Source organism: Nothobranchius furzeri, chromosome 11 (assembly GCF_043380555.1).
Source record: "Nothobranchius furzeri strain GRZ-AD chromosome 11, NfurGRZ-RIMD1, whole genome shotgun sequence".
NCBI lineage: Eukaryota > Metazoa > Chordata > Actinopteri > Cyprinodontiformes > Nothobranchiidae > Nothobranchius > Nothobranchius furzeri.
Genome location: NC_091751.1, coordinates 65,925,165 through 65,950,097, shown reverse-complemented (window position 1 = coordinate 65,950,097; position 24,933 = coordinate 65,925,165). Strand labels below are relative to the sequence as shown.

Here is a 24,933-nt window from a genome sequence, read left to right as displayed (position 1 = left end):
ACCTCAGAAGACTTCTCCTGGAAAGCCAACACCACAGCAGCTGTCTAATGAAGCTCGTCAGTGTCTATATGTCGTCAGAGGGCTCAGCAGGAGGAACGTGGAGAAAAAGCTTCTGAAGGCTACCTACAGAGAGCAGCTTGACGTAATGCATGGTTCCTAGGCTGCTCTGCTCCAGAGACCACCTCCAACACATACATGCTACTGGTCTGTCAAACATGCACAAGTGGCTTCCAAAACCATTTTCTTTTTTACTGCAAAAGGTAAAAAAGGTTTAACGTTTCTAAGGCTTTCTGCTTGTGATAGATTTAAAACAATCTGTGCCCCTGGCAATGGCTGAAGTCAGTAAAACACTCATCACATGAAACAAAACTTCCATTTTATGTCACGGTTTTGCATAATTGATTACACACATCCCGTCCATATGCTGAGTCACGCATACGGGCAGTCTCCAAAATTGGCGCGACGATATCAGTGATGTCATAAGCTCGTGGATGGTGCAAGACACGTGCAATTAACCAAAGGCGGTCGTGTGCTGTGTTGCTTTTGGAGACATCTTGCTCTGCTTTGTCTGTCCTGGCGCAGCTCAAGCGTGGCAGCGCTGTCTGTGTGTGTGTGTGTGTGTGTGTGTGTGTGTGTGTGTGTGTGTGTGTGTGTGTGTGTGTGTGTGTGTGTGTGTGTGTGTGTGTGTGTGTGTGTGTGCGTGTGCTCCTCAGACAGAAACACAAATAAAGAGACGGCTTCAGTCAGAGGCGTTTTCTTCACATGATCCAGAATGATAATGAATCGCGCATGCGGGAAGCACCCGCTGGCTGATTTTATCCACCAATCTGAGGCTCCCCCCTAATGGTAGGCGTGAATTTGATCTGGCCAATCAGTCGGCAGTGGGTGTGTTGGACCCCTTCAGCCTGAAGCAGAGCGCCTTGGGAAGAGAGCTTAAATAATGACCAGTTGTGCATCGAAAAAAATCCAGGCTATGCAGATGTGAACGGTAGAGCCGGTGCTGGTGTGGAAGCCTTATAAAAAAATGACTTTTCAGGTGATTTAGCTGCTGTTTAAGAAAATTAGTCACAGATAAAATTATTTTACAAATATTTGGAACTCAGACTGGGCGACGCTCAGGGTGTTCGATACTGAGCAGAGACATGAGATGACCAGAAGATTTAGTTCATCCTCATAACTTTTTCAGACCGTGGTTTCCTAAAATCAGCTTTTTACCAAACTCGCAATTTTCTATTTGATACATCCTAAAAGCCAGAGTTTGGTCCGGACCCCTGACCCCTGACCCCTGACCCAGGAGCCCTGACAGTGACAGCTTAGATGAAGGATGATTATTTCTGATTTACAATCTTTCAGACGTAAATATGTATCCCTTCACACTCACAGTAAAAACATCAGTGTTGTGCGCATTTACCACTAAGATAGATGAGCATTTCCCTTTTCAATACAAAACATGGCGTTTGTGGATGAACTGGCAGTGGCCGGCCTGTGGTTTGATGTGAGCTAATACATGTTCCACTGTATTTTCCACCAGCCGAGTCTTTAAAATAAAAGCTCATGACCGTCAGACATGTTCTACTTTCTACTCGGGAGAAGGGTGAATGACACTGCTTGCTATTAGGGCTACCACCTGCTGACTCATCACAAATGAACAAAACACAGAAAAGTCTCCCCTGCAGACATTTTTCTAGGTTCCACTAACACACCGTCCAATAAAGCATGCCAACTGAACACTGGGACATTAGTTTTGCTCTGAAGTGGGCCAGCTCATGCCCACATCTGATTCTGGCATCCACAAATAGTTTAAATGAATAAATGCCCTTTACACATGGCTCTTGTATATGTATACATATTGCTTCCAGCTTCTTCCCATGAAATTAAAGCAATCACAATAAAATCAACTCCTCCACCAACTCCACCCATCCCTCTCTTCTTTGACCCACCCTCTTACTTCTGGCCATCTTTTTCATTTCCTTTGTTGTGGTGAGATACTGCAGAGGTCACTTCAGGTCAATGTTGTAGAGTTGGGGTTTTCCCTTGCTCTGAAAACAGAATAAAAAAATTTATTGAGACAGTTGGCTTTTGTGATTAATCATCTGTTATCGAAAACGACAAGAGAAAACTGCAGTTTTCATCTAAAGGTGAAGTTTATGTCTGGAAAAACGTACCAGGATTTATTTCTAGACCCTTGCTGTTAGATTTCCAAAGGAAACATCACATTTTGCACAAGTTTGCACTCGCACACATATTGTGAGACCTTTTACTATTATGCTTCTTCGTTGGTGCGTCAGTGTAACAAAGAGATTCTCCTCCAGGACAGCAGGGGGCGCAGACCTTTTCTAACACGTCTGCCCATAGACATGCATGCGTAGACGCCCCATTGGGAGCTGAAGGGCGTAACAGTGCTGTCGCCATATTGGATGGGTCTCCTTACTCTCCAGAATCCATGCAGAGTGAGAAACTATGTCTGTTTTTTGTTCAGCCTACGATTGAAAACCGATCATGTGGGAGGATTTTTCTAGCCTACCTGTTGGGATTTAATATTTTATTTATTTTGTTTAATTATATTTCAATTTTAACTATCATGCCATACAATGTGTGTGATTTTGGGAAAAAGCTTAAATAAATGTGTTTTTTAGTTGTGTAAGCGGCTTCCTCGGTAGAAGTAGTGGGGTCAAACGGAGACCCATCTAAGATGGCGGCCGGACAGGAAGCGCCAGTCCACGGGGCGTCTACGTAAATGATGTCTGTGGATCTGCTTGTCTCTGGTTGACCAGTTTATTTACTTCAGCGTGTAAACGCAAATATCTAGTAGGAGGTGACAATTTAGATTATTGTGTTGATATTGGAATTTGTCATTGTTTCTATTTTGTTAAATAAAGTTATATAAAAAGCTCGTTAACACCAATCCACTCAAGGAGCAAGAGGCCGACAGAGCAAGTCTTCACTGAGCTGGAACTGCTTGATCTTGAGGAAAAAAAACAGTTGATGCTGCTGTTGTTGGGCCAATCACAGACGTGCGCCCTCTGCGGCGTTCGACAGATAGCTAAAAAATGGCCTCTGCTTTGTCTGTGCGTGTGTGACTGTCAGAGAGCCCTTGCATTGATGGATAATGGCACTGCGTGTCTCCACACCTCCACAGATGGAGATGTAAAAACTGGGCTTAAGCCTTTCCAGTAGACCTCTGGAGTCTCGGCCACTTCAGTAAAAGGTGGCTGCAAACGTAGGTCCATGAAAACGGTTTTTATTCATGTGGTGGGACCGTGTCTCCTTTAGCAGGAAGGTCACATGATCGGACAAATACAACCGCTCTGTGTTCAGGTGGAAGCGTTTCACATCTAGTAGTGTTTTTTAAAATGAACTTGTGACTGGTGACCACTTAGCGCTTTTTCTTTTCTTATTTCTTTTCTGTTCTGAACATTTAATTTTTGGAGGCCCCGAGTTTATTTAGTTTTTTTCTGAAATTAGAAACAATAAAATCCAACTGCAAACAAGGAAAGGTGAGTTTATCTGTGACTGCTGCAACAGAAACGATGTTGTTACAGCATCAGGGTAAAAACGTGAACGTTTAACTTACCCTCAGAGATGGCCGAGGAGGCCTAACTGGTCTGACTGGCTGTACTGGTTCTGGTAGAGTGTTCTCCTGCCCTCTGTCCAGGGGCTCCAGGTCATCAGCCACGTCAGGACAACCAATGTATCCTCCAGCATCAAAAACTGATGCCAGATCTCCTTCCAACAGGCTGTGACTGGTCTGAGTGGCGGATATGCTGAAGTCTTGGTCGGACACCGTGTTGCTGAGAGTTTTATTAAGTGTGGCGGGTGAAATGTTGACACGACGGATATGTATGTTACTGAGTTCCAGGTCTTCGGGTGCTGGATCACTCTCTGAGCTGTCATTGCTGGAACATAGGTTGGGTTCTGGTTCAGCAGTGACCTGATTGTTGTTTTCTCTGGGAATGATTTCCTTTTCTAATAGGTCCAGTACCTCCTGGTTGCCCGGGAATTCCTGGCTTTCATCTTTGCAAAACTCCACAAGGGCTTGATTTTCATGGCAATCTAAATCCAACACTTCCTGGTTTTCCGGATGGCAGAAACTCAGCTGTTCCTGATTGCCATGGTCGCAGGTTTCTACCACTTCTTGGTTTTCACAGATAAGAGGTTCCACTAGTTTCTGTTTGCTGGCAGCCGGACAAGAATCCACCACCTCCTGATTTTCATGACTGCTGAAGTCCAGAAAGTCATCGGCCAGCTCATCGTTCTCATAACCAGACGGTTCCGTCACGTTGTGTTTCCCGCCGTTTTTATCATCTGGCAGTTTCTGGAGGCTGTGGTCAATATCCTTTATCACTTCTTGGTTTTCATAAGTGTGAGTTTTTGACACTTCCTGACTCATAAATGGAATGTTTTCTATTTGCTCTTCATTTTCATAAGAACAAAGACCAACTTCCTCTAAGTCATCATGGCCACAAATGTCCAGTACCTCCTGATTCTCTGCGGGACTGAGCTTAAAGCCATAAGGATCAGAGTCACGCACCATTAGAGAGGCTGCGGTGTCAAACCCATAAGGGTCAAAGTTCAGTTCATGTGGTAAAGAAGAGGAAGCTGTTGGATCAAAGCTTGTGACACTTTCAACAGGTTCTGGGCTTAATTCTGATTCATCTGGGTCTAGAAGGATGTGACCGGAATGCTCTGGACTGAGTTTAAACCCATAAGGATCAAAAGAAGACTGACTGACTGCTTCATAGTTTAGCTCCAAACTGCTCTGATCTAAGTCGAGTTCCTTTGATTCACGTCTCAAAGGATGTTGAGACTCAAACAAGTTCTGGGTAGTGGCGTTTAGAGGTTTGTCTGTGATGTCACTAACGTCCATGGTTGCCACGATAAAAAACGAATCACCAGGAAGAGTTGCATCGATGCCATCTGTCCAATCTTGTTCCAGCTGTAAAGGTTCGTTGTGCGGCTGGACCGGCCACGCTGGGTCAGATTCTAGCAGAAGAACACAAAAATACAAATTCAGAAAATGCAAAAACAGTCACCCAATCTTCACTCTTCACAGTGACTGGACTTCTCTTGACATCCACATACAAGACTTGATTTTATGATGTATGATTAAACACACACACACACACACACACACACACACACACACACACACACACACACACACACACACACACACACACACACACACCAAGCCCCCATAATTCGGGTCTGGATATGAAGCAAAAACAGGAAGTGACAAAAATAGCAGTTCCACCCTCATCCACTAGGGGCTGGTGTCAGAAGCGAGCAAATCCTCATTGACTCCCATGTTAAAAATACCAATTTCACAGCAGAAATAAACATGTTTACAGCCTGGTACCAAAACATGTTTTTGGTTTAAATGATCTAGTTTACACTCATGACAACTCTGAGGGGGGTGAATTTTTTTCTCACTCTTCTGTTTAAGTGTATTAAAAGTCTAAAATTCTGTATAATTAATGAGCATCAGACCCACGTGACCACAGAGCTAGCTCCGTGGAAAGGCCTCAGCCTGAGCCTCGGTCTGGCCTGGAAACTGTTCGGTCATTTTCAATCTCTCAACTTAGACCATTAGTTGTAGCATCTGTGGGTTCTTTTAGGATATTTTTTGTGCAATTGTTGGACAAAATGACTTGCTGTGGCATTAATTGCACTAATAGAGCGTCCAAGTAGTCTCCACTTCATTTTTGTCGGTAAGTAAAATTATATTTATGTATTTTATGTCGATGATTTTAGGTCCCTGCCGCTCTTGCACTAGCTGAGCTTAGATTTTAACATGTACTGTTTAACCATGAAATTTAAATGTAATAGGGTAAAACCCAGTGCATTTAACATAATGCTGCACTTTAGAAAATGGGTTGAAATATAACATGTTGGTGGAGCTGGGCTCCGACTATCGGTATGGTCTCCCTCCGCTCAGCAGCAGCTCTGCGCATCTCAGATCGCAGCGGCGCTTGTCTGCTGTGCGGTTGCCGGCTTATGGAGCTCTCGGGAGACCTCTGTGTTCCACCTGGTTTTACCCAGCGGTCAGCCCGGCGTATCTCTGACTCAGAAGCTCTGGTGTTGTGCACAGTTAACTCCGGTTGTAGCTAGGTTGCTACCTCCATTAGCTTAGCTCCCACCTCTGCGTTAGCTTTGGGTTAGCTTGTAGCTACATCTCTTCAGTTCGACGGGTGTCGTCATTTGATCCCAGCCTTACAGCCCCACCCTCAGCTCCACCTCTTTTCCCTTATTTGGAATTGTCTGGGCTTGACGGAACCTGTGACACGGTCAAAATGGCGGTGGTGGCCACCTCCCATTTTGGTTTAAAAACGTATTATTGGAGCCTATGGACACGAATTGTCCAGTATACATGTCGATGACACACACACACACACACACACACACACACACACACACACACACACACACACACACACACACACACACACACACACACACACACACACACACACACACACACACACACACACACACACACACACACACACACACACACACACACACACACACACAATACCTTCCTGTGGTCCCATGGCTAGGGTTGCAGTAAAGTTATCCTCTGTGTCAGGAGGAGGGGATGCAGGACAGACTTCCAGCTCATAACCATTGGGGTCGGATTCCACAGAATGTTGACCCTGGGTCTTCCAGACCTGCACGAGTTCTTCGGATGAGCTTTGTATTGGTTTAAATCCACAGAACTCATTTCCTGCAGCAGCCGATTCCAAGTCTTCTCTACTGTAGCTGATTTCTATGTCACTGTCTTCATCTGGGAATTCTGACTCAAAGCACTGAGTTCCTGTTGAAGCTTTGTTTTCAGCACAAGACAAGCTGGTGTCTGCCTCCTCATCAACAACAAGCTCTACTCCTCCAGCGGTGCTCGCTGGTGCCTCTGGAAACAAAACATCTGCCGCAAACGGATTGCTGCCTTTGAACGGGTCTGAAGCAAATGCATCTGGAAAAAATCACAAGTACTCAGAACTTCAGGTTTTTCTAATCTTAAAGTTATGAATTCAAAAATGGGTGTCATTGGTTGCATTTCATTTACGTTAAACGTCACAAGCACGGAAATATTCTTACATGGAAAATGCACGTTTTTACAAATCACACAGATTTTTACTCACCAGATGATTCAGTTGTAGAGAAAATATCTTCACGGAAGAGGTCATCTAGGAAATTAGAAAACAGATTATATGCATTACAAGAACTGGTTAAATGGTCCAAATATCCACTTAGCTCTAGAGGACATTTATTGTGTCTAATACAGGTGAAACTCAAAAAATTATTCTACTTTATAGATGAATATGGGGTGCCATTTGTAAAGTCAAACAGTCATAATCTAACAGCATATCATAAGAGAAAAAATTGGGGGTTCACTTTTTCGAAATCATATTTTCATCATGATATTCATGTTATTCATCGGAGAGGCTAGCCATTAGCGTGCCTAGGCTGGCCACTAGCTGACTAGTGACTCCCTGAGACATGCTAATGGCTAGCCTCTTCGATGCAAATGCCAGCCTATATGCTAATGGTCCGTCGAGGAGGTAGGAAATCCAGCTAGTGGCATGCCTAGGCACGCTAATGGCTAGCCTCTCCAATGCCAACACCAGTCCGTCCAGGCTAACGCTAGCCTATCCATGCTAATAGACAACAGAGGGAGTGTTTGAACGGTTTGAACCAGTCAATGACCAGCCGAGGGCTGCTAGTCCCTAGCGTATCTAGTAGTAACGCCGGTAAAGGTGCTATTCCTCAGTAAGCAGCGCCAGCCTCTCAGTTACCGGCGCCAGCTTATCATTAATCAGGTCGGTAATTTGCTTCGGAATTTATATAGCCTCCTGCTGCTGGGCTGTAGTCTTAATTTTGGCCCCCGTACTGCGCCATACTAAACTAGCACCCTCCCTGCACCCGTCCCCCCTCTCTACTGTCCACTCCTTGTTCTCTCCTCTCCATGATTGATGTCAAGTTGTTGTTATTTTTGTTGTTAATCTCAAGGGCAACATGCCGAATATCACTTGTAAGTCGCTTTGGACAAAAGCGTCTGCTAAATACACAAACAAAAAACCAAAACATAAACAAATCCAGCTGCTGCGGGGATCATCAGTTTTTCTTTTTCCAAAACAAAGGAAGGAGGGACGTAACTACTGTCTACCATCAGTGAGTGTGGGGGTGCCGTGTCTCCTGCGAGCTACTACTGCAGCACCAACAATTGTAATTTGATGACGGCTGGAAAAAAGCTCCAGGGTTGCATTGGTGTAGCATTTAGCCCTCCCATTGTCATCATGGGTGTGACCCCGCCAGGAAAGTTGACCACTGAGCAGGATTGATGGTTTATCCCTCGAGGCCCACGTGGCAGCAGGGGTGAGGAGTGAGCACCACCTCACCCCTGCCACGCAGGGGCGTGTTCAGGGGGTGGCCTGGGGTAGCACATGCCACCCTTGGAATCTGACTGGCCACCCCACTGAATTTCCTTTAAATACTTTTCCACAAAAAGCCTGGGGTCAAAAAGAAAAAGCATAACCATTGGTGCCACCCATGCACAAAGAGGTGCACTACCTGGGCCACCCCATTTTAAAAGATCAGACCACACCACTGCTGCCACGTGGACCTCAAGGGATAAACCATCAATCCTGCTCAGTGGTCAACTTTCCTGGCGGGGTCACACCCATGATGACAGTGGGAGGGTAAAAAGTTCAAATCACAGTGCAGAAGGTTTTTCAATAAGGGGTCACTAATCTCAGGGACATTCAGAGCTTGCACAAAGTGTTGCAGACCAGCTTCTGGCCGTTTCTCTGTGTGAAGGACAAATCTGACATTTCAGTCTTTGTGAAGTACGTTTAGCATTTCCCAGTCACAGCGTTCCAGCTCAGAGTGGGAGAACTTGCAAAGCGTACAGATGTCAGAAGAAATCAGGCCTAAGTAGATACGCACCATCGGTCTGGCAGTGAGTAAATGGGTTGTCCTGGTAGAAGTCCAGTTGGCTAAGGGGTTTGGGGTCAAAAGTAGAACCTTCCTCTCTCTCCTTGGTGTGGATCTCTCTGTCGTCTGGGTCTTCTTCTGTGTCAGATCTGTCCATGTCCTGCTCACAGATGTGACATCACACGTTATAATCCAAAACCAAAAAAGGAAAATTACCAGTAGCCTAAATGTTCTGAAGCAATAATGTGTCACCAGAGCCGGATTAACGCAAAGGCAAAGTAGGCACGTGCCTAGGGCCTGATTGGCTGGATGGGGCCCAGACAGAGGAACAAAATTAAAAATAAATAAATTAAAAATTAAATGTACAAATGTCCTATGATAGAATTTGTAGCTAGGACTCCTACCTACAATTTATTTCAATATTTATTAATTAACTAAAAATAGTGACACTGTTTATCTTAACCATAGACCGTTTCATTGGCTACGTCACATTAAGGCGCCACCCTATTAAGGACGTCAGAGAAGCGGTCAGAGTCAGAGCGGGACACAACAAAGCTAGCAGGTGTTTTTGAGTAGGCTAACTTTCACGATGCTTTCGGGTGCGGCGAAACGTAAAAAAATAAATAAATAAATGAAGAGGAACAAAAGAAGAGACAGCGGGGGGCTTTACAGAAGTTTCTGTCAGGCTGCTCGGGCAGCCGTCCGACAGCTGTGAACCTGCTCGAGTCAGCAGTGCCAGAGGCCGGGCCCAAGTCAGACCCGGAGGAGACACGGCCCGAAGATGCGGTGAAAGATATGGCGGAAGACGCTGTAGTGCCAACGCCGTCAACATCAACGCCTTCACAGAAGGGCGAACTGGAAGAACAGCAGCCAGCCAGAAGTGAGCCCAATATAGTCTTACAGGAGCCTCTAGACCCAGAAAGGGTGTTAACAACTAGCTACCCATCTGATCCTGCAAAGTGGTACCAAACTGATGACACGATGCGTGAGTACTTTGCACTAAACCATCCCTCTCAAAATATTTGATATTCTTCGGCATCACAGAGGAAATCTGGAGACATAAACTGAAGCTTAACCAAGGAACATTTCTTTAGACGTGTTTCTGCTGTGACTGAGGCCTGTGATGCTGGAAGGCTGAAGATTATCCCGGAGCGGAGCATGCTAAATGGTTTCCTTGTTAAGAGTTGCTGGTTTTATTAATTATTTTTCAAGTAATTTTATTAATGTTCATACAGCAAAACAATAAGTCCACACTCAGAAAATTGACACAGAATTTCTGATTCAGCAGAGGCAATAACAGCCTGAATGAGCATAAAGCAAGATCAAAACTTAAGATAACGTTTTCATTTTATTAAAATACTTTCTTTTAAGATTATAGATCGTATTAAATTTATACTGTAATAATTTAAGCTGCGTGTTTATAGTTTGTTTTTGCACCTTTAAGACATGCTTCAGTCCATTCAAATTCATCTATTTATTCTTGAATGTCTTTCCACCATCATGTGATTAATTCGTCAACATTTATAAATGTTGTAAGCTATTGTATTTTGCAGAAAATCTTTTTAATTAAATGTAGTGATTAAATATAAACAGAGCAAATAAGAGACACATATTTGCTCTGTTTACATAGTTTAATGGCACCTAGTGGTTATTTACTGGTACCACCTTGACAATGGCACTCCCGATCGATAAGATGAGGATAATTTATTAGCATTTAATACAGCTGTGTAATGATGTATAAATTAATATAAAAAAATGTCTGATAGAATGTTTAACATACAACACGTGACTTATTTTGGCATACAAACAACCAATTTGTAGCCAAAGACAAGGCTAACTTTGGTAAGTTTCAGATTTCAATTCATTAAATAACATCGATGGAGGGGGGCCCTAAAAATGCAGCCTGCCTAGTGTAGTCCATTTATTTAATTCGTCTCTGTGTGTCACTGTGAACATGCTATCACGTGTTTACACAGCAGGTGTGGCCACAGGTGTACGAGCCTGGCTAAAACAGCTGTGATTGTTCTGTTACCTTTGGAGAGCTGGTCCCACTGTCATCTTCTTCTCTGGTACCTGCTAGATTATTGCAGAAAGTTAAACCATCAGCCCCCTGGTTGAGTCAGACAGAGAAGACCAAAGGAAGAAGACATTTTTAAACTGTAAGCAAATGACAAATGCAACAGTTTAGCTTTCACCCTGTTGGCCATGAGCTGAACTGAAACAAAAGGCCCTCGTTCTCTCTCAAGTCTCTAAATCGGGGTCACGTGTGTGTGTGTGTGTGTGTGTGTGTGTGTTAGGGCCTGCACGACTTTATTTTTTTTAAGTCGACAGTCAAGTAATGAAAGTTGAGTCGACTTCGACTAGTCGTTGATGACGTCATACGCCGGAAGCAGCGGGTGGGGTTGGGGGGGTGGGTCGGTAGGTTCGCTGCATTTTTGACAATTAAAATTGCGCCCACATTTTCTAAGTTAACACATCTCTTTTAACAACGGTAGTTTCTGCATCCTACTTCAGTCCTCCCCCCCCTCCCCCTGCGCAGCAGCCGCAAACTCACTGATGTGCCTGCAGCCTTTCCTGCTGCTCTAAACATTAAAATAATTATTTCATTTTCTGTTCCTCACTTCTGATTACCTTCAATGGTGTCTGTTTGTTGCAACCACCAGGTACATAAACTAACTTGTTTTTATTTGACTATTTTTCTGTCCTGCCTGTTTATTATCTTCCTGCATCTCCTCTCAATCCTAAAGAAAAACTGCTACCTGGGTTCATATATATTCACCTTATGAGTTACCTTTGAGCTACAGTTCTAAAAGATCTACCGACCGCTAAAACAGCGGAGTGCCGCTGCTCGCCGGCCGACTACAACGGGACCGTTTTTGCTGCGGAGTTCATGCCGGAGCGGAGTGGAGATAGTGGAATCTTGGGGGTGCGTCACCGGAGGACAAAACAGGTGATGCGCCTCGCTCCGCAGCAGCAAAACGCATCAGGCACAAATAACAGACAGAAAACATGAAAGGAAATGAGCCGACATGAACGATTGCATGTTTAATTTGTTTTTGAGGTGGTAACACCTGATTTGGTGGTGCTCAGGACGCAATGTCTGGAGCGCGCGTCAACGATCAGAGCTTTGCATGCGCAAACTGGATAAGATTAGGATGGGAGTGAGGGGAAGGTTAAATTGCAAGAGGGAAAAGGTCACAGTTTGGTTAAATGTCTGTTTTACCGCCGGTGTCAGTACCGACGCGCTGGCACAGCGCGTCGCCTTTGCCTCGATCCAGACGCGTAGGGGCTCATCACCTGCTGTCTTTTCCGAGGACTGCATCTTGTCAGTCATTATCACGTGACAGCGACTAGTCGATGACAGGCATAAAAAGTCACTACAGAGCCGTGAAGTCGACTAGTCGACTAGTTCGTACAACCCCTAGTGCACACACAAGCGTGCTGTGAGCTGGTGTTGTGATTTTGCACTGATGTAGCCATCTTTATGCTGACAAAAATGTAACTAAGTAACTTTTACTTTGAGTACATCTTATTTACGATACTTTTTATTTTTACTTGAGTAAAAATTTAGGCAAGTACTTTTACTTGTACTTGAGTAAAAAATGATCAAAGTATTGGTACTCGTGCTTGAGTAGGAAACTTTAGTACTCTTTTTGCCTCTGGCCGCATGACTGTTCATACCGTGCGTGCGGTAGCAACATGTCAGACCTCCAAGTTTGAAAACCCGGAAGACCTGGAGGCTACTGTGTTGTTATTGATGTCTGTTGACCTTTGGGCTTGCCGTAGGACACGAAGGCGTTTGTGGGGATTGGAGGAGAAAGACAAAATAATTAAAGTAAGACAACGTTTTAGGATCTGTTTGATTTGACATAGACACGGCAAACGCGCTTTCTTGACAGTCCTTGTCATTGTGTGTGGAGAAAAGTGTGAAAAAAAAGAAAAATGTGTTGATATGAAATTATCTGGCAAGCCTTGTTGATGCATGCACGGCGTGGGTGGTTCTGGTACTTTTGGGTCGGAGCGTTGCTTCTATTATTATTATTATTATTATGCATATTATTAAACGTGTTAGATATTTGTGTGACGGCATGATTGGTGACTGGGAGCTGGTCATGTGGTGCTATTCTCGTTACCCCCTGTATACTACACGAAGCACAACGCAAAACTCTCCCCGACCTCAAATATTCTCGCATGAGAGGAAATTCGGCTCAAAACGGTAAAAAATAAAATCACACCGCGCACGCCTGGCTTAGTTAATGTCTCAGACAATAAAAACAGGGAAACTTCCCGCCAATCACTTTCTGGCAGTCCCTGTCAGCTCGCATAGCTATAAACACAAAGATCAATACACGAACAAGACCACGACTGGAGTTGGCAGCAACACCAGAGGAGCCAAGCACCAACTGTTGGTTGCTGCAGACTAAAAGACCAACCACAACAATCTGCCTGGAATGATGGGAAAACCTCAGGCTCATGGTAAATGGCCTGTTTTACTATAGCACCTTCTTAGAGTTCTACAACCCCCCAAGGCGCTTCGCAACTCAATCAGTCATTCACCCATTCACACCCAGATTCACACACTGGTGATGATGAGCTATGGTGTAGCCACAGCTGTCCTGAGGCACAGTGACAGGGGCGAGGCATGCCAAACATTGGTGCCATCAGTCCCTTCAACCATCATCAGCTGGTTCAGTGTCTTGCCCAAGGACAGAACAGCAGCATTCTCTGGTGGGAGCCAGGCTCGAACCTGCAACCTTCTGATTTCTGGACAACTCGCTCTACCTCCTGAGCTGCTGCTGTCCCATGGACTCGTGGATCCCAGGGTGGTTAGAAAAGTCCATCATAAGATGGACGCTAGTATCCTTCATCAAGAACTCATTGTGAAGGTGGAAGACAAGTCTGAAGGACAACCCCCTCAGTCAGATCATCTTGAAGAGTGGAGCAACCATCAGTCACCTCTGCTAAGAAGAACATTCCTGTTAGAAATTTAGTCAAAGCAAAACCTTAAATCCTTGAAATCACCATTATGAGGTCAGCATAGGCAGGCAAGGACTGGCTCCTTCCCCACGGCCTCATGGGAAGTGGATCTTCTTCAGTGGTATCTGCAGGAGATGTTGAGCCCTCCACCTGACTTTCTGGAGAAGCTGCACCTCCTGACAAAGAACACAGGGTGTGTTCTTCCTACAAGAAAAAGCAGGAGTAAACAGTCATAATGGGGAGCAGCACATCTGGGTTCTTAAGGTTGGTTTATGCTTGACGCGTCCGCGAGGTCCGCACGGCTCCGCGCGGAAAAGTTGCGTCATTTTTTGTCATTTTAACAACCACGCCCCTCCACCGCGCCTCCGGACGGCCCAGAATTTCCGTAACGTGCACCTCGGAAAATTTCTAACCACGCGGACGGACGCGGAAAAACATGGCGGACCGGCAAGAACTAGTATGGCAGAGGTTCGTAAATACAGACATTTGTATGATTCAGCTCTCAGAGATCACCGTGATCAACATGTTGTTAATAATTCTTGGAGAGAAATAGCTCGCACTGTCGGGAAAGACGAGGACGCTGTTAAAAATGCTGAAATGCCATGTTGTAAACAGTAATTTCTACTTCTACTACGATGCAGTGTTGGATGTTTGCCATAGAGCTCCATGCTGCCCCCTACAGTTTGGGAGAATAGTGGCTCACCACAGAGACGAGCCGCACGAACCATAAACGCTGCGAGTTGTGAAGCGCATTCCATCCGCGAGCCGCATCACCGCGCGGAAAGTGAATGCGTCAAGCATAAACCAAGCTTTAGCTGGAATGCAACGCTCACACATCACTCCACTAACTAGAAAGTTAGCTCTCAGATGATCTTTTCTGTGTTGTTCCCCTACAGTGCGTATATCTTTCAGAGATGGTGCTACCAGTCACTAATCAGTAACTCTTTATGAAAAGACTGATTTTCATTCAGAACTGGCGCTTCAACTTGCAGCCAACAAAGAGGGTGAACAGCATAACTACCTCACCAACCGCGGGCATCAACAGCTGATGGGAAATGGAAATCCACCCACCTCGTTCACTTATTTACAACAAAAAACCCAACGTGTATGATAGGAACCGTGATTTCTATTCCCTTTCTTGGTTCACGTCCTCTCGTTGATGTTTGGTCTATTGTGAGTGAACCCTGGTTGTTAAGTGGAACGGCGTCGGCTTGTTTACTTCACTACAGAGCTTGGATGACTTGACAAGAAGCGAACGCTGAGAAATGTTGTCGTGGCGATGAAGTTTGGGACAGAAGCAGCACTGAGATAGAAAGCATTAAAACGACCAGAGAAGCATTCTGTTTACATCCGTGCTGCAGTAACAGGGTCGCTGCACTCGGTGGCGTCTTCCAAAGAATGTCCTGCAGTCTTGTGTGACACCTCAGTGATCACACCTTCTCACATGACCAGTAAAATGGATCATCAATAGGAGCAAAACTACCGTTGTGAACAGCGTTGGGCAAGTTACTTCAAAACTGTAATGCATTATCATTTTAATGTAATTGATTACATTACAATATTACTGATTTTAAAATGTAAGGCATTACACTATTTTTGCATTACTTTAAGTTACTTTCACCAAAACAATTCAATATGAATCTGGTCATGAGACGCTCAGTGAACTCATGACACATCCAGAGGAAGGTGATGTGTTGTCTGAGCTAGGATTGTTGTTAAAAACAGTCAGATATAATAACAGTTCTTTATTAAATAAAAGCAACAACAATCTGTACTCTCAGCACGCCGCCATCTTATATTAACTGAGCAGCGAGTGAGGTAGTGGGGGCTCCAAGCCTGTATTTGCCTTGGTCCGCAAATGCCTTGATACGGCCCTGAATGTGGGACTGACTTCTGGGGTGATCTGATTCTATCACATGTATAAATATTAAATGCTTATATATTATTGCTTTTCACTGCTAAAAATGTGTATTGGGGATAAATCTACCTACTTTCTTTTTTCTTCTCAAGCACTTTGTTTTGTTTTCTTGATTTTATTTGAATAATTTCCTGCCCTTTCTCTCTCTAACCTTGCTGCATGCTGCATGTTTTCTCCGTCTTCCAGAAAAACTGTTTCCTAGATTTCCTACTTTCTAACTAATCAGCCAAAGGGATCTACTGAACGCAAAATAAAAAAGCTTAATATGCGCTGCGCTCCAGCAGCAATGAGTTGAAATCACTTGGCGAGGGCACAGATTATGAACTCAGCTGAGGCAAAGCACGTCAGAAAAGTACAGAAAGTACAGAGAATATGGGCTGATATGAACGATCGCAAGTGAATTTTTTTGTTTTGGTGGAGCGATTTTGTGAATATAACAGCGGCCGCACGCAGGACGCAGCTGGAGTATTTGAGCCATTACCGCTGCGTACTTATAGAATGCCCGCAAAGCAATGACATCATATACGTGGATACTGGGTCTTTATTTTGGGCTTTCCACAATTGTAATTTTTAGGAAATCCACATCTTGATTCTGGGTTTAAAAATGCATTGTAATTACCGCGTTACTGACAATTGTACCGAGTAAATATTACCATTTTCTTTCCCTGTAATGCCTTACATTACCACATTACAGCAAAAAGCAATGCATTACAGTAATTAATTACTTTTGTACCGCGTTACTCCCAACACTGGTTGTGAACAGAAAAATGATAACAAAAAACCTGTATGATTTGTGACTTGTGTGCATGTGTGTGTGTGTGTGTTAGTGTGTGTGTGTGTGAACAAAAACTGACCTGCAAGATCTCTTCATAGGACTGTCTGATGGAGTCCTTCAGGGGTGTGTTACGTTCTCCCGCCTCTTCCACCTTCAGTTTAGCTTGTTTCACCTCCTCTCTGAGCTTCTTCAGCCTCCACCTGGCTCTGGCAAGTTCTCTTTCATATTCTTCCACCTGACTCTCCTTTTGCACCTCCTCTGCTTGTAGAGACAGGATCTATTAGGGACAAATAATCATATCAGTTAGCATTAATATGAAAACTGACCTTTATACATTCTTAGCGTTTTGAGATCAAACAAAAACAACAGCTGTGGTGTTTTGATAAACCATGTGCAGTGTTGGGGAAGCTAGTCTTATGAATGTAACTTGTGTTTTAAGTAAATCTACAGGCGTTCTCCAAATCCAGTCACTTTTACCGTGAGGTCCATTTGAGCTCAGAATGAACTGAAGAACCGGCTGTTGTTACCTTCTGACTCTCCTCATAGCAGAGCTGTTTGGTGGCTTTAATCTGCTGAATCAGCTTTTCTTTGTGTTTGTCTAATTTCACCAAAGTTTCCTCCAGCTCCCTCCGGTCCGACTGCTGCTCCTCTAACTCCAGGTTCTCCACGGTCACAGCATTCTCCAGCTCCTACGCACACACACGCACACACACACTCAGAATTATTTCTTATAATTGGAGAGCAGAAACGTTTCCCACAGATTGATTCTGTTGTTGAACCTTAGGTGTGGATCTGACTGGTGTGACTGGCTCATTGAACAGAGCAAGTTTTAAGATAATGTCTTCAGAGCTGAGGGTTTTGTAACGTGATGAAGGAGCTATTCCTCCAAGGTTATTTATCCTTTTCCACAGTTGCCTTTGACACCGCGCCAGAGTGCATGAAACAGCCTCAAGGTCATGCATTCGCTTCTAAACTGTTTACTTTCCAGCAATGAATACAGAAGATGAAGAGACTCTTTTCTTTTATTAAACTAAAGAACTCTATTTTCAATAAAGCTAATCAAAACAACTGTTAGTCAATAACACAATGTGACCGATCTGTGAAATCACAATATTATGATTAATATGTTTTAATAAGTAATATGACTTATTATAGTTCACTAGACACACTGACACATGTAAGGAAAACAACCACATGACACATTGCTGTACTGATCCAATCAGAACCTTCCTAGTCTGAAGTGTGGTAGAGTCTCTGTGGTGTTTATAAATCTGTCAGCTTTGATTCGTCCAGAAACAAAAACATCCAGATTAATAAAACAGTAACAAAACAGTTCCAACGCCATCTTAAGTTCAAGTCTCAAGAGCCCATGAAGTTCACCGCATGTTATGTGAAGTAGGACCGGCCATTCTGTACTTCTCTTTTTAAGCTGAGCACCATTCAAGCTGGGAAAAATCTGTTGTTTTGTTGCCAACCAAGCAACGGTACCTTTCAGAATAAAAGCTGAACTCGCTGACCCAAGGAGGGTCCCCTTTTGACGCTGTGAAACACCTGTCGCTTTTTACCTGGAGACTATCCAAAGACTGGTTTGTCGTGCTGTGACGCTGTTCCAACGGCTCCAGTACCAGAGGAGGGTCGTGGACCTGGCATCCGGATCTGTGCGGAGGTCTCACTGAGGGTATGTGGATGCGACATAAATGGCGTCTCATGTGTTTATGACTACGAGTCTCAAACTCTGATCAGTTAGGAGCAAAACATCATCTCCCACTCAGACTTTGGTTCTCCGGATATGAGGGTTCTGAATTTGACACTCATTCACACACACACACACACACACACACACACACACACACACACACACACACACACACACACACACACACACACACACACACACACACACACACACACACACACACACACACCAACCACCTCACACCTCATTCAAACAGAACATCCTTCATTAGAGAGTTAGTCTTGTTAAATAGTTTAAAATTATTTAGTAATAAATTTCCTTAAACGTTTGAAAGTCTCTCTCTTCTTTTGTCTCTCAGTTAATACAAGGTGTTATCTAAATCCCTGCAATAAAAAGATCCAATCTTCTGATTTAAATAACCCAGTGTCCATAAGATGGAATTCATACTCGATATAAATTTTTAATCTCTTATGGTCATTAATTAAATGTAATTAACACTCATTACAGTTTTATTTGTTCTACTAAGAAGGATAATTTCTTTTCCAACAGAATACACCTTAGTGTTACCAGATGTGTTTTAAACATTCTGTAGATTTCTGTTTGGTCACTTTTATTTTATTTTATTTTTTACAGGAGAAAAAAAAAGGTCCAAGTATGTTAAAGTCTGGTGCAAAGTATTTTTTATGTTTAATGCTTTAACTCTTTACTACTCTGCTGCTGATCTCGACTCCAGTGGAGAAGTGGTGTCCGGGGACTTTGGGTTGGACTCTCCAATCTCTAGAACTGAGGTCACTGAGTTGATCAAAAAGCTTCTCAAGGCTGGATCTTGTAGGGCTGGGGTGGTTCATGCGGTTCTGCAATATTGCGTGGACATCGGGGGCAGTTCCACTGGATTGGCAGACCAAGGTGGTGGTCCCCTTATTTAAAAAGGAGGACCGCAGTGTGTGTTCCAACTACGCTCCTAAACCTCCCTGGTAAGGTCTGTTCAGGGGTTCTGGAGAGGAGGGTCCTTCAGATAGCTGAATCTTGGATTCAGGAGGAACAATGTGGCTTTTGTCCTGGCTGTGGAACAGTGGACCAGCTCTATACCCTTAGGGGGTCCTGGAGGGTGAGTGCGAGTTTGCCCAACCAATCTACCTCGGGAGGCCCTGTAGGAGTACTCTGAGAGTATGGGGTACCAGGCCCTTTGACATGGGTTGTTAGGTCCCTGTTTGACCAATGCCAGAGCTTGGTCTGCATTGCCGGCAGTGAGTTAAGCTCAGCCATGACTGCCCTTTATCACCAATTCTGTTCATAACCTTTATGGACAGGATTTCTAGGCGCAGCCAGGGTGTTGAGGGTGTAATGTCCAGAAATGGTCAGTTTTCACCTACAGATTGACCTACATGCAGAGGCGGTTTTACCATTAGGCATAGGTCGGCGGCTGCCTGGGGACTGCTTGTGTTGGGGGGCCCCCTAGCCCTGACCGCCGGCACCCCTCTATTAATGCCACAATATTCTTATTACCAAACTGTCACCGCAGACGGGATTGGACATGCTTCTCATTACCATAATTCCTGAACCGTTCAAGATATCATTAAAATTCCAAAAGTGCTGAAAAGATTAAAAATGGGGCGTTTCGTGCATACCGTAAATCCTCTAATATTAGCCTGTATTTAATTAACTGCCGGGTATCATATTTTGGCCGGTGTCGGAGTCGGCGGAGGTGAATAATGGCCGGGTTTTTATTGTGGCCGGGTGGAATGTGGTAACAAGCAAGTACGGGGGCGGTTGTGTCATCGTCTCACTTTTGATTTGCCAGTGATAGACCGCAAAGGTAACTTTAACCGTGCGGAGACGAAGAGGAGGCGAAAATTTGACATCAAGTTAAAAGAGAACGTGCTGATTATGCTGCAGAACACTCTAGGGAGCAGTAGGGGTTGTATGAACTAGTCACTAGTCGACTTCACCGCTCTATAGTGACTTTTTATGCCTGTCATCAACTAGTCGCTGCCACGTGATAATGACCGGCAAGATGCAGTCCACAGAAAAGACAGCAGCCTGCTGTCAGCTCCTGCGCGTTGGGAAGCAACGCGCTGTGCCAGAGCGTCGGTACTGACACCCGCCGTAAAACGGACATTTAACCAAATTGTGACGTTTACCCTCTTGCAATTTAACCTTCCCCTCACCCCCATCCTAACCTTAACCAGCTTGCGCATGCAAAGCTCTGATTGTTGACACGCTCCAGACATCTGCATCCTGAGCACGGCCACAGTAACATGATCAAATCAGGTGTCGCCACCTCAAAAACTAATTCAACACGCGATTGTTCATGTTGGCTCATTTCCTTTTATGTTTTCTGTCTTTTATTCTTTTATTTGTGCCTGATGCTTTTCGCTGCTGTGGATCGGGGCGCATCACCTGTTTTGTCCTCGGTGACGCACCTAACTGATGTGGCCGGCGAGCAGCGGCACTCCGCTGTTTTTGCGGTCGGTAGATCTTTTAGAACTGCAGTTCAAAGGTAACTCATAAGGTGAATATATATGAACCCAGGTAGCAGGTTTTCTTTAGGATTGAGAGGAGATGCAGGAAGATAATAAACAGACAGGAAAGAAAAATAGTCAAATAAAAACAAGTTCGTTTTTGTACCTGGTGGTTGCAACAAACAGACACCATTGAAGGTAATCAGAAGTGAGGAACAGAAAATGAAATAATTATTTTAATGTTTAGAGCAGCAGGAACTCTGAGAGGATGCAGACGCATCAGTGAGTTTGTGGCCGCTGCGCAGGGGGAGAGGGCTGAAGCAGAAACTACCGTTGTTAAAAGAAATGTGTTTAACTTTGAAAATGTGGGCGCAATTTTAATTGTCAAAAACTCCAGCGAACCATTAGTTCATTTTGCTCAAATAGAAATTGAGGCCTGCCTCTAATTCTGGTCCTCCTTCCAATAAAGGCCTGGAGCTTGATGAGCTTGAGTCAAATACAGGCCCAGGCCTGTATTAGAGGATTTACGGTATACAATGCATTATGGTAGCCACCGGGATTTCCTGTCTTGAGCGCAACAAATCACAACACAGATTCAAAGACGTGCTGAGTTTGTCATCCAAAATGCTCCGTTTTATAACTGTTGAATGGCTGATCAGGTTCAAATAATTCCAACGGTTCCTAAAAGTAGCCTACATTAAAGCAGCTTTCCATTGATCTATAGCATGAAGCAATCAGAGTTATGGACAATATCGCTACAAGGGGAAATCCTGCTGTTCAGCCTGATTGAAACGGAGCACAGCGCCGCGGTGAAAGCGGATAACGGAACGGGGAAGCTAATTAGCATAAAAAGCCGGCATGAAATTATGGAAATGCCTCAAAGAAAATCAACACGATCCATTAGGTGTCCCAGAAGGCTTAAATCTGAAGACAGTGACCACGAAGAAGGACATATCTCTGGTGAACTAGGATATGAATGTTTGTTCAGTCTTTATTTTTTTATTTTTTTTTTTATTTGAACAACCCTCAACTATTTGCTAATTGTAAGATTCAGCTTCATTCCAGCATTATTTATCTTTTTACAATAAATAGTTATTTTTGCTAAAAGAAAAGTTTTTGGTATAGCAGTGCACGGTGTGCGAGAGAAGCATCCCATGGCAGTGTGAGGTGTGCAGGACTCTGCCTGCAGCTGGAGAGAAGCTGCTTCAAGGTCTACCACATCAAATAAAAACGTCTGAAAGTTTACAAAATAAATGGTCCTAAAAACAGCTAAAAAAAATGATACCAAGGCTCAAACTTTTTTAAAAATAGATGCATTACAGATCAAAGTTTACATTGTTTGCCGAGTAATTTAGAAGTTCCTGTTCAGTAATAAATGTAAAAAATCCAAATCCGTTTTTTTCTTTTTTCACTTTTAAGCTGATTTTTAAAGGCTTTAATAGAAATAAATTCTAAGTACAAACCATACACTGAAAGCTGAGGTTGTTCTGAAAAAAGGAGAAGAGTTACACCCACTTTGTACTTTTGATTACAATTTTACAGCCATCAGATTAAAAAAATACCAGGCAGCCCTGTTATAATTATGGTCATAAGAGGATTATGAAGATGGTGATGCACAAACTGGAAGTGATTGGTTGTCATTCCACTCCAATCCAGTTGGTGGCAGTAATGCACCAAATTGTTGTTTTCCAAGTGCCATAAGACCACAAATAATAATAATAAGAGAGGCGGGAGTGTTCGTAACAAACTCAAAGCGATAGTCAAAACATTAAGCATGACATGGAGTTATCCTAGTGGCTCCAATAAGAGAAAGAAGCAGCTTGCTTCATAAAAGCTTTTATCTTCAGTTCTGAAGGCGACGTCGTTTTTTGATATAAACATCAAAAGGAAGCAGAAAGGAAAGACAAAGGAAAATGTTTAAAGGGAGGAAAACATAGACCATAGATCTGTTTTGGTGGCCTAAGGATCGGGTCTCTGCTTTTTGCAGACGATGTGGTCCTGTTGGCTTCATCAGAACGTGATCTCTGGCTTTTGCTGGAGCGGTTCACGTGCAAGTGTCAAGCAGCTGCGATGAGAATCAGCTCCTCTAAGGTAGAATGCCTTCTCTGAGTCAGGGATGAGGTTCTGCCTCAAGTGGAGGAGTTTAAGTATCTCTGGGCCTTGATCAAAAGGGATGGAGCATGAGATCGATAGGCGGATTGGTGCTGCAACTTCAGTGTTGTGGGTGTTGTACCGGTCTGTTGTTGTGAAGAGAGAGCTGAGCTGGAAGCCAAAGCTCTCAATTTACCAGTCGATCTACGTTCCTACCCTCACTTATGGTCACGAGCTATGGGTAGTGACCGAAAGAACGAGATAGCAGATACAAGTGGCCAAAATAAGTTTTCTCCGCAGGGTGGCTGAACTCTCCCATAGAGATAGGGTGAGAAGCTTGATTATCTGGGAGGGGCTCTGACTAGACCCGCTGCTCCTCCACATCGAGAGGAGCCAGTTGAGGTGGCTCTCTTCTACTACTTCAGCTAAATTACCAACACTATTACTAATTATACTTCTTCTGCCACTTCTCATCAGCTCAGTGACCTAGTGGTAGAGTGTCCGCCCTGAGCCTGGGAGATCAGGGTTCGATTCCTGGTCGGGTCATACCAAAGACTTTGAAAAAATGGGACCCAATGCCTTCCTGCTTGACACTCAGCATTAAGGGGTTGGATTGGGGGGTTAAACCACCAAATAGTTCTTGAGCGCGGCTATGTCTGCAGCTCACCGCTCCCCCTGGGGATGGGTCAAATGCGGAGAACAAATTTCGCACACACATCGTGTGTGACAACCAATGGGACTTTGACTTCAACTTCTATTCTACAGTAAATTATGCAATTCATTTACATCATTTTACTGCTAATGCATTCTATGATTTTATTTACTTGGACCTCTGAACCAAACTACCACCTGCAACCACAATGAATGCTCCGAAAATTTCAGCTGAAATGTGAGACAGCGAGTAAACCAGTCATGTAACCTATCTGTCACTGGTGACAGTTTTGTGCAAGTTTTGAGTCCGGGCTTTAGCTCCCTTGATGCTCAAAGCCTCGGCTTCAAACATCACATCACCACTTATCAGATGTTACCCACCTATCAGCCGCGTCTTCAGTGGCACCACAAAAAAACGAAGACAAAGTTCTTGGCCAAACTCAATTATCTATAGGAAAACTGACTGCAAATGTGTACATATTCCCTTGTAGAGTCTTTTCATTTGGAAACCAAACTATTTTTGCATAAACACCGACTCAGAAATAACCAAATTACACACAAGCTAGTAAATTTGAAATAAAACACACGTTTGGTAGTTATTAAGTCTCAATAAACACTTTAAAATCTTTTTATTACTTGAAATGTCATACATTCAGGAGTTTTTGAAATAAAAATCTGTAAGTGTTTGAATCTTTTAAATATTTCTGATACATGTTTTCTTGTTGTTTACTCTTGATTCCTATTTTTTATTCCAGCTCTTTGCTTCTGCAATGAATAGCATTGCTGCCGTGACACCCAAATGGCCAAACTGAGTGAACTTTTGTTCTATTTCCATTTATTTATAGCCTTTCAAGTTTATTTTTTTAAAAACAGGAAATCCTTTTCACAGCAACAACAAAAGCCAAAGAATAATAAATTATTTCAACGACAATGAAATATCACAGCTATTAACGTTTATGCCTTTGAGTAGAAAAAGTGCGTCAAAACCGCAACTATTCAAGCTCCGTTTGCTCCAGTCTGATTTACTCGTATGCCCAATGGTTCCAGCCAGATTCCTGCATCTCTGAGCGTGGCTCTGAGCTGTGATCACACAGGTATGTGCTGCCTAGCATGGAGAGCTTTGAGCAGCTAGCCTGGACTTAGGTCAATGAGTCGGGGAGGAACGATAAAAACTGCAGCAGCCACAGCCACGCTTTGACCTGACTGAGCGTGTCACTGGAGTTCAATCGGCTTCGTCGGGAGGTTGGTTGGTGTGCTTTCCACGTCAACCACGAACAGATTACCGAGCAGTTAAAATCTCAATTTCTGGGCTTCAAAGTTGGAAAATCGCCGGTTAAACTCGGTGCTGAGTAAGAGGAGTTTTTTCAGCTTTTCTGAGACTGAGGAGGCTGCAGACACGGAGACTGGAAGCACGAACGCTAATGACTGT

General features: G+C 43.8%; 1 protein-coding gene across 2 annotated transcripts in view; it reads right to left on the bottom strand.

Moving 5' to 3' along the window:
* Positions 1-272: 272 nt before the first annotated feature.
* Positions 273-24,933, bottom strand: part of LOC107384352 (uncharacterized) — a 27,100-nt gene continuing 2,439 nt past the window's right edge. For both annotated transcript variants that reach the window (XM_015957580.3, XM_015957581.3), the window contains exons 2-10: positions 17,132-17,293; positions 16,684-16,881; positions 13,957-14,115; positions 10,967-11,044; positions 8,947-9,094; positions 7,143-7,187; positions 6,539-6,973; positions 3,575-4,983; positions 273-2,039 (exon numbers count right to left, since the gene is read on the bottom strand). In XM_015957580.3, coding sequence (XP_015813066.1) covers positions 1,998-2,039; positions 3,575-4,983; positions 6,539-6,973; positions 7,143-7,187; positions 8,947-9,094; positions 10,967-11,044; positions 13,957-14,115; positions 16,684-16,881; positions 17,132-17,293 — 2,676 coding nt within the window. In that variant the 3' untranslated portion in view covers positions 273-1,997. The remainder of the gene's footprint in view (positions 2,040-3,574; positions 4,984-6,538; positions 6,974-7,142; positions 7,188-8,946; positions 9,095-10,966; positions 11,045-13,956; positions 14,116-16,683; positions 16,882-17,131; positions 17,294-24,933) is intronic.